Source organism: Salmo trutta, chromosome 22 (genome assembly GCF_901001165.1).
Source record: "Salmo trutta chromosome 22, fSalTru1.1, whole genome shotgun sequence".
Lineage (NCBI taxonomy): Eukaryota > Metazoa > Chordata > Actinopteri > Salmoniformes > Salmonidae > Salmo > Salmo trutta.
Genome location: NC_042978.1, coordinates 23,931,660 through 23,942,397, shown reverse-complemented (window position 1 = coordinate 23,942,397; position 10,738 = coordinate 23,931,660). Strand labels below are relative to the sequence as shown.

Here is a 10,738-nt window from a genome sequence, read left to right as displayed (position 1 = left end):
TGCCTTGACAATAAGCACAAGTTGTGTTAGGAGTGCCACATGTGAGACTGACATGTAGACTAATACCAAAGTCAGACACAGATTCATGGATATACTGTAGGTATCAAATAGAAATGGATGTGTGCAGAACATTCATTCATCTTGAGAGGTTAGAATGTTAACTACCTCTGCTGGAGACAAATGGCAGATTCACTCTCCTTAGAGGCAAAAAGTTATACATCTGTCACCAAGCTGTTGCTGAGGTACAATGTCGCTGTGAGTTATGGGATGTCTATAAACATAGCAAGTTACTGTCAAGCCATCTGAGCATCTTCATTCTCACTGTTGAAACTATAGATTATTATAGCGCACCCAGTTCCTTGTTTAAATAATTCCTCCAGAAACAAAACAAGCATAATTTTTAGCCTGCCAATTAGTGTCCACTTGCTCTTGAGAAGCCATGGCATTAATAAGGCATTCTGCCTCATCCCAAGGGTTCTCAGCTATAAGCACCGCTTACTGGTGGGACCATGTAAACTACAATCCCAATGCTCTGTTTTAATGTTTAGAAACATCAATAATCATAGCTTGCTTTACAGTTTTTGAAACATATGGAACTTATCTTTCATATCAGTGAGAAATAATCGTTTAATAAAAAAATATACACTTACTGTAGCAGGTTTGCACAGTAAGTGTTTATAGGCTGTGTGCCTCCAGCCGACAAACTACACTTCCGCTAGACTTCCTCCCCAGTTCTGCTTACACACAGGTGTTCGAACACCCTAGATAGCTAATAGGCACAGGTGGTCTCCTGTCTTCCATCTGTCTTCAGTCTGTCTTCCGTAAACACACACTGTAACATGGAGATATGGCCGTGTGAGAACACTAAACCTAACTCTATAAAAGGTGTGGTGTAATTTAACCTACTGTTTTTAGAAACATATTTCTCACTGATATGAAAGCTATGTTCCTTATGTTTCCAAAACCGTACCACGTGATGAACAGTAAGCGTCGGGCTCTTAACAGAAGTCCACCGGGAAGGCTACACCTTCATCAATAAACCTAAAGGTAGTTCGCGTGTATGAATGGCTAGACTTATGGTTCTCACAAGTGAAATAAAATGATACAAGTTACTTTGCTCATGACGACCCTCAAATGACACGAATGTACCAACAGTCTAAGTGCACTGGATTTGAAACATTCGATACAGATGTAACCATGCTATTCAATGTACTATCTGAGCAGAACTTGTGGTCCCAAGTCAAAATGCCAAGTGCATTCCACAGATCACGTTAATGTGTTCAGAAAATAATAATAAGGATTAGGAAAAGTTTCGCAGCACACATGTCATTGTGCAGAAATATTTGTGTTGTTGTTGCAGCTTTAATGCTAATATCCTGCAATTCTAAAAAAAATACATGGGGCAGAGAGAAAACTTTGCATTCTTAAAGCAGTGTATTTATAAAAGTCCAAAAAAAATACCTTGAGGGGGAATGCAGTAAGTATTGAGTTGAAACGTATAATTGGTGGAGCACTGTGGATACAAATATCCTTGTGAGCCTTGGCTCCAAGGCCCATGTTGCCCAGGATTAATAACATAAATTGTAGATTCATAATATTACATGTTATTGTATTACACACTCTAAACCTATTCCACGGATCCCTTGGCCAATTATGTTAACCTGTAGTTGTTAGTAATATGAATTAAAAAAGAATATTTTTGATCTGGCTGTGGACCGACCCATGCAGTACCTCCACAGACCCCACTTTGAGAAACTGATTTAATCATCAAGCCCTTGACACATCGAATCAGCTGTTTTTGTCCGGGGCTACAACAAACATGAGTAGACCTGCTGTTGGTTGTACTCGAGGACAGGAGTTGGGGAAACTCTTGTCTAGATACCACTTTCGCCATTCCCAAAAACTGTAATCAGGTTGCAGCAGACAGTGTACAAGTACATTTCACTTAAGTCTATGGGTTCATGTTGAAATACTGGAATCAAATACGTGTTTTATGAACATGCGTGTTTTTTTTTTGCTGCGCAAATTTGCCGCGAATGATATAGCATGGAATCCAAATACCTGAAGAACGCTTTCAAATGGTCTAACAGAATGTTGTTTTACGAACCGAATGCAGATGATCGAATGCATACAACCCACATAACAAGCAAGCAAAATATAGGTGAGTAACTAATCCCATCTAGCCTACATACCAAAGAGCCATTAAATATATATGGTGTTGCCTAATATGTTTACAAAAACGCACCCATTAGCAGCGAATTGATGTCGCCACTGAGCAAGATCTGTGGATAGCGTCCGCATGACTTTCATAATCTCTGACTTTGAAAGCTGTCTAGGTTACATATAACAAATTATTGCACAGTTGTAGGCCTACCTTACCCTGGTTAATGCACAATTAGACTGGGGGCAAGGCTAGGCCTACCATTATGTAATCTGTCTCTAGGCCAACCTCATGTTTGAGAAACTTCATATTTTCTACTTTGAAAAGTTCTGATGTAGACTAGGAATTTGGTTTATAACCTATAACGCATATTTTGCAGGAATTTGACATCTGAACCATGTTTCTCTTTGAGATTTCTTCCCACACACAGTCACAATGCTTAGGGCCAGGCTACACAGTAACAAGTATATTCTTGCCTCAGAACTTTTCCAGCTGAGTCTTTGGCCTCATGAGTCTACATTATCTGTTCATATTGGTGATCATCTCCTGCAGGCGCATCATGGTTCAATCTGCAGGAGTTCCACAGCTTTCAGATAATCAGGCTCCGCCAGGGAGACCCAGCTCGGCTACAGAGACAGAAGGGGATCTGATTCACAATACCCAGGCACCACCTCCACCCAAGGAAAGTGGCCCAAATAAGAGGAGGAAGGCGAGTGTGAGGGGAAACAGCACCAGGCCCAAGAAGAGAATGACGGACAGCAGGGGTGTTAGCGATAGACCACTAGTGGAGAAGCAAGGGGTGTGTGATGAGGGAAGCCCCTTACCTCCACCCCTCCGTATCTCTTTAAAAAGCCTGTTGGCGGCTGAGATGAAGCTAGTGTATGGTGACGAGCAGCACAACATTACCCAGCAGCCCTCCAAGTCCCCAGTCACCTCCTCGGCTTCACAATTTATGTGTCAAGCCTCTGAAATAGTAGGCCCTCCAAGTGGACCTAATCTCGGCTTTCTGCCTCAAATTGACAAATGGCTGGATGTAGCCTTACAGGATGCCAACTCATACTACCAACAGAAGAAATATGGGATCGCAGCCAGTCGTTTTACCACAGCTCTGGAGGTACTTGATATTTAAATTAAATCTGTCCATAGTCCTTCCTCATTTATTTATTTATTTGTTCACTTTCTAAACAAATAGATTACATCATTATTTATTGTCTCCATCCCTCCCCGGTCTAGTAAAATGATTGTCAAACCTTTTTAAATCAAAGTGTTGAAAACTTAAAATGAAAACTGCCAGAACTTATGGCAGCAGCCAGCTTTCCCCCAGGGTATATGACCTCTATTTTCACAGATATCATGTGTTACAAATGTCATGGCATTTAATGTAGTATATCTTTTAGATACAGTTGTGTACATCTGTTTGTCTTGTATGGCACAATGTTGTATGCTTAAAACAAAGCAGCTTATTACAAAGCGTATGTACTTTGAAAATCCCACAAAGTGGCAAACTTAGAGCAGTATACTACAGAGCAGGATACATTAGTTAACCAGCTAACCCACTGGGCAAAAACTGGTTGAATCAACATTGTTTCCACGTTATTTCAACCCAAATAATTTATGTGATGACGTTGAATCAATGTGGGAAACTGATTGGATTTGCAAGAAGTCATCAATGAAAGGGCATTTCGTCTTTTTTTCACCCAACTTTTAATGACACGGTGACCTTTTTTGTTGATTTGACGTTGAATTCACATAAGTTGAAAACTCCAAATGTAAATCAGAACTAGACATTCATGCCCAGAGAAACTTTGATGATCAAGCATAAATAACTATTCATTTTCTGGTTCATTCAAAAATATAAACTTATATATATACTGAATTTATTACACCATGCCTATCTGTCTAAAAGTAAAATGTTATACTATATCAAAATATTTAGGCACGTTATCTGGATAACTCCTTGAACCTGCTTTGTAGTATACCCCTCTGGTCTAGTGTTCAATGTAAAAAATCCCTGTTTATTGTCTGCTGAAATAAATGTATTTAATTAGTGCATCGCCAGGTACATCTCAGTCTCTTATATGCAAATGAATCATTCATGAATCCTTTACTGTACATTGTTGAGAGGTCCTATAATTAGCACATGCTGCATAGTTTTGCCAGTGGCACTAAAATGTTGTCTTAGTCATTTGATTAAGCTCCGCTGATGACTCATTTGTGTGTTACTGGTCACCCCAACTACACATCAGACATGTTTTCCATGATCCCTAGGAAAAAAAACAGGACTTGTTTGAAATGTTCTGTTCATATGATAATTGCATAGAGAAAAGTATTTCTTAGACTTAATGTCAAATGTGCCAACATTCTGCCTTCTGAGATTTTACTAATTTCTGTCTATTTTGATTTGTGTAGTGAAAGTCTCTCTCTCTCTTTCTCTCTCTCAGCTGTGTTCAAAAGGCGCTGCAGTTGAACAATCTTTGCATGCGGTGTATGAAGACATTTCTAAGGTTGCCAGTTTGATTGAGTCCAGACTTGTTGCCTGTTACCTGAGACTGAAGAGACCGGAGATAGCCCTCAACCACTCCCACAGGTAAGGATGAGGATGCTTGTCAGATTTTATATTCACAAAAACACCCAGCAAAGGACTCAGCAGTGAGAGTACGTCAGAATTACCCACAACAAGCCTGAATACAACTCCCATAGACATCCATTTTGTGCAGAAGGATAACATAACCATTACCCCCATCTTGTGTAGCCAAAAGCAGTCTGAAAAGTATTTCTCTGTATACAGTTGATTCCATGCGTATAAAAGGGAGGATGTGTTAATGGACCAGAGATAAAGCTAGTTATTTCTGAGCAGTTTACATGCTGCCCACCCGCCTGACCTCCACTTGCCTCTGTCCCTCCGACCTGCCTGTTAGTCAGACCATTACACCTGTCCACCGCCCCCTCCATTAGGACCCAGACCTGGACCCCCATAACTCACCCTGTCTTGGCCCCACTGTCTTCTTACCCTTGGAAGCACACAGTGCCTGGGAACTATGTGTGAAACTTTTCCCCTGTCTGGGCCTGTTATGTATGGAGCTACAGTGTCTTCAGAAAGTATTCAACACCTTTGTTATGGTATGCCTAAATAAGTTAGGAGTAAAAATGTGTTGTTATAATATTGTTTAACATGATTTTTGAATGACTACCTCATCTCTGTACCCCACACATACAATTATCTGTAAGGTCCCTCAGTCAAGCAGGGAATTTCAAACACTGATTCAACCATAAAGAACAGCAAGGTTTTCCAATGCCTCGCAAAGGACACCCACAGTGAGGGAAAAAAGTATTTGATCCCCTGCTGATTTTGTACGTTTGCCCACTGACAAAGAAATGACCAGTCTATAATTTTAATGGTAGGTTTATTTGAACAGTGAGAGACAGAATAACAACAAAACAATCCAGAAAAATGCATGTCAAAAATGTTATAAATTGATTTGCATTTTAATGAGGGAAATAAGTATTTGACCCCCTCTCAATCAGAAAGATTTCTGGCTCCTAGGTGTCTTTTATACAGGTAACGAGCTGAGATTAGGAGTACACTCTTAAAGGGAGTGCTCCTAATCTCTATTTGTTACCTGTATAAAAGACACCTGTCCACAGAAGTAATCAATCAGATTCCAAACTCTCCACCATGGCCAAGACCAAAGAGCTCTCCAAGGATGTCAGGGACAAGATTGTAGACCTACACAAGGCTGGAATGGGCTACAAGACCATCGCCAAGCAGCTTGGTGAGAAGGTGACAACAGTTGGTGCGATTTATTCGCAAATGGAAGAAACACAAAATAACTGTCAATCTCCCTCGGCCTGGGGCTCCATGCAAGATCTCACCTCGTGGAGTTGCAATGATCATGAGAACGGCGAGGAATCAGCCCAGAACTACACGGGAGGATCTTGTCAATGATCTCAAGGCAGCTGGGACCATAGTCACCAAGAAAACAATTGGTAACACACTACGCCGTGAAGGACTGAAATCCTGCAGCGCCCGCAAGGTCCCCCTGCTCAAGAAAGCACATATAGATGCCCGTGTGAAGTTTGCCAATGAACATCTGAATGATTCAGAGGACAACTGGGTGAAAGTGTTGTGGTCAGATGAGACCAAAATGGAGCTCTTTGGCATCAACTCAACTCGCCGTGTTTGGAGGAGGAGGAATGCTGCCTATGACCTCAAGAACACCATCCCCACCGTCAAACATGGAGGTGGAAGCATTATGCTTTTGGGGTGTTTTTCTGCTAAGGGGACAGGACAACTTCACCGCATCAAAGGGACGATGGACGCGGCCATGTACCGTCAAATCTTGGATGAGAACCTCCTTCCCTCAGCCAGGGCATTGAAAATGGGTCGTGGATGGGTATTCCAGCATGACAATGACCCAAAACACACGGCCAAGGCAACAAAGGAGTGGCTCAAGAAGAAGCACATTAAGGTCCTGGAGTGGCCTAGCCAGTCTCCAGTAGTGGTCGACCGATTATGGTTTTTCAACGCCGATGCCGATTATTGGAGGACCAAAAAAACCGATGCCGATTAATCGGTCGATTTAAAATGTTTTATATATATATATATTTGTAATAATGACAATTACAACAATACTGAATGAACACTTATTTTAACTTAATATAATACATCAATAAAATCAATTTAGCCTCAAATAAATAATGAAACATGTTCAATTTGGTTTAAATAATGCAAAAACAAAGTGTTGGAGAAGAAAGTAAAAGTGCAATATGTGCCATGTAAGAAAACTACCGTTTAAGTTCCTTGCTCAGAACATGAGAACATATGAAAGCTGGTGGTTCCTTTTAACATGAGTCTTCAATATTCCCAGGTAACAAGTTTTTGGTTGTAGTTATTATAGGAATTATAGGACTATTTCTCTCTATACGATTTGTATTTCATATACCTTTGACTATTGGATGTTCTTATAAGCACTTTAGTATTGCCAGTGTAACAGTATAGCTTCCGTCCCTCTCCTCGCTCCTACCTGGGCTCGAACCAGGAACACATCGACAACAGCCACCCTCGAAGCAGCATTACCCATGCAGAGCAAGGGGAACAACAACTCCAAGTCTCAGTGCGAGTGACGTTTGAAACGCTATTAGCGCGCACCCGCTAACTAGCTAGCCATTTCACATCGGTTACACCAGCCTAATCTTGGGAGTTGATAGGGTTGAAGTCATAAACAGCGCAATGCTTGAAGCATTGCAAAGAGCTGCTAGCAAAACGCACGAAAGTGCTGTTTGAATGAATGCTTACGAACCTGCTGCTGCCTACCACCGCTCAGTCAGACTGCTCTATCAAATCATAGACTTAATTATAACGTAACACACAGAAATGCGAGCCTTTGGTCATTAATATGGTAGAATCTGGAAACTATCATCTCGAAAACAAAACGTTTTTCCTTTCAGTGAAATACGGAACCGTTCCGTATTTTATCTAACGGGTGGCATCCCTAAGTCTAAATATTCCTGTTACATTGCACAACCTTCAATGTTATGTCATAATTACGTAAAATTCTGGAAAATTAGTTCGTAACGAGCCAGGCGGCCCAAACTGTTGCATATACCCTGACTCTGCGTGCAATGAACGCAAGAGAAATGACACAATTTCACCTGGTTAGTATTGCCTGATAACCTGGATTTCTTTTAGCTAAATATGCAGGTTTAAAAATATATACTTGTGTATTGATTTTAAGAAAGGCATTGATGTTTATGGTTAGGTACAGTCGTGCAATGATTGTGCTTTTATCGCAAATGCGCTTTTGTTAAATCCTCCCCCGTTTGGGGAAGTCGGCTGTCTTTGTTAGGAAGAAATAGTCTTCACAGTTCGCAACGAGCCAGGCGGCCCAAACTGCTGCATATACCCTGACTCTGTTGCAGAGGTGACACATTTTCCCTAGTTAAAAGAAATTCATGTTAGCAGGCAATATTAACTAAATATGCAGGTTTAAAAATATATACTTGTGTATTGATTTTAAGAAAGGCATTGATGTTTATGGTTGGAGCAACGTGTACCTAAGCGATTATAAGCAACGCAGGACAGGCTAGATAAACTAGTAATATCATCAACCATGTGTAAACTAGTGATTGTGATTGATTGTTTTTTTATAAGATAAGTTTAATGCTAGCTAGAAACTTACCTTGGCTTCTTACTGCATTCGCGTAACAGGCAGGCTCCTCGTGGAGTGCAATGTAAAGCAGGTGGTTAGAGCGTTGGACTAGTTAACCGTAAGGTTGCAAGATTGAATCCCCAAGCTGACCAAGTAAAAATCTGTCGTTCTGCCCCTGAATAAGGCAGTTAACCCACCGTTCCTAGGCCGTCATTGAAAGTAAGAATGTGTTCTTAACTGACTTGCCTAGTTAAAATAAAGGAGTAAAAAATATATATATATATATTATCGGCCAAATCGGCATGCCAAATCGGCATCCAAAAACATGAAATCGGCCTCTAGTCTCCAGACCTTAATCCCATAGAAAATCTGTGGAGGGAGCTGAAGGTTCGAGTTGCCAAACGTCAGCCTCGAAACCTTAATGACTTGGAGAAGATCTGCAAAGAGGAGTGGGACAAAATCCCTCCTGAGATGTGTGCAAACCTGGTGGCCAACTACAAGAAACGTCTGACCTCTGTGATTGCCAACAAGGGTTTTGCCACCAAGTACTATGTCATGTTTTGCAGAGGGGTCAAATACTTATTTCCCTCATTAAAATGCAAATCAATTTATAACATTTTTGACATGCGTTTTTCTGGATTTATTTGTTGTTATCCTGTCTCTCACTGTTCAAATAAACTTACCATTAAAATTATAGACTGATCATTTCTTTGTCAGTGGGCAAACGTACAAAATCAGCAGGGGATCAAATACTTTTTTCCCTCACTGTATTGAGCATGGTGAAGTTATTAATTACAATTTTGCTGGTGTATCAGTACACCCACTCACTACAAAGAGACTGGCGTCCTTCCTAACTCAGTTGCCAGAGAGGGAGGAAACCGCTCAGGGATTTCATCATAAGGCCAATGGTGACTTTAAAACAGTTACAGAGTTTATTGGCTGTGATAGCAGCCAGGATGGATCAACAACATTGTAGTTACTCTACTATACTAACTTAAATGACAACGTGAAAAGAAGGAAGCCTGTACAGCATAAAAATATTCAAAAACATGCATCCTGTTGGCAACAAGGCACTAAAGTAATTCTGCCAAAAAATGTGGCAAAGCATTTTTGTCCTGAATACAAAGTGTTATGTTTGGGGCAAATTCAATACAACACATTACTGAGTACCACTCCATATTTGCAAGCATAGTGGTGGCTGCATAATGTTATGGGCATGCTTGTAATCATTAAGGACTGGGGAGTTTTTCAGGATAAAAATGAAACAGCATGGAGCTAAGCACAGGCAAAACCATAGAGGAAAACCTGGTTCAGTCTGCTTTCCACCAGACACTGGGAAATTAATTCACCTTTCAGCAAGACAATAATCTAAAACATAAGGCCAAATCTACACTGGAGTTGCTTACCAAGAAGACAGTGAATGTTCCTGAGTGGCTGAGTTAGTTTTGACTTAAATCTGCTTGTAATTCTATGGCAAGACATGAAAATGGTTGTCGAGCAATGATCAACAACCCATTTGACAGAGCTTGAAGCATTTTCAAAAGAATAATGTGCAAATGTTGTACAATCCAGGTGTACAAAACTCTTAGACTTACCCAGAAAGACTCACAGCTGTAATCGACGTCAAAGGGGATTCTAACATAGGGTATTCACTGTCGTTATGGGGTATTGTGTGTAGATGGGTGAGGGGGAAAAATATATACTGCTCAAAAAAATAAAGGGAACACTTAAACAACACATCCTAGATCTGAATGAAAGAAATAATCTTATTAAATACTTTTTTCTTTACATAGTTGAATGTGTTGACAACAAAATCACACAAAAATAATCAATGGAAATCCAATTTATCAACCCATGGAGGTCTGGATTTGGAGTCACACTCCAAATTAAAGTGGAAAACCACACTACAGGCTGATCCAACTTTGATGTAATGTCCTTAAAACAAGTCAGAATGAGGCTCAGTAGTGTGTGTGGCCTCCACGTGCCTGTATGACCTCCCTACAACGCCTGGGCATGCTCCTGATGATGTGGAGGATGGTCTCCTGAGGGATCTCCTCCCAGACCTGGACTAAAGCATCCGCCAACTCCTGGACAGTCTGTGGTGCAATGTGGCGTTGGTGGATGGAGCGAGACATGATGTCCCAGATGTGCTCAATTGGATTCAGGTCTGGGGAACGGGCGGGCCAGTCCATAGCATCAATGCCTTCCTCTTGCAGGAACTGCTGACACACTCCAGCCACATGAGGTCTAGCATTGTCTTGCATTAGGAGGAACCCAGGGCCAACCGCACCAGCATATGGTCTCACAAGGGGTCTGAGGATCTCATCTCGGTACCTAATGGCAGTCAGGCTACCTCTGGCGAGCACATGGAGGGCTGTGCGGCCCCCCAAATAAATGCCACCCCACACCATGACTGACCCACCGCCAA

The 10,738-nt window shown here is 41.2% G+C and overlaps 1 protein-coding gene across 2 annotated transcripts in view; it reads left to right on the top strand.

The window, feature by feature from the left end:
- Positions 1-1,840: 1,840 nt before the first annotated feature.
- The window catches only part of LOC115158414 (spermatogenesis-associated protein 16-like), a 66,233-nt gene continuing 57,335 nt past the window's right edge, over positions 1,841-10,738 (top strand). For both annotated transcript variants that reach the window (XM_029707329.1, XM_029707328.1), the window contains exons 1-3: positions 1,841-2,161; positions 2,714-3,275; positions 4,603-4,748. In XM_029707329.1, coding sequence (XP_029563189.1) covers positions 2,721-3,275; positions 4,603-4,748 — 701 coding nt within the window. In that variant the 5' untranslated portion in view covers positions 1,841-2,161; positions 2,714-2,720. The remainder of the gene's footprint in view (positions 2,162-2,713; positions 3,276-4,602; positions 4,749-10,738) is intronic.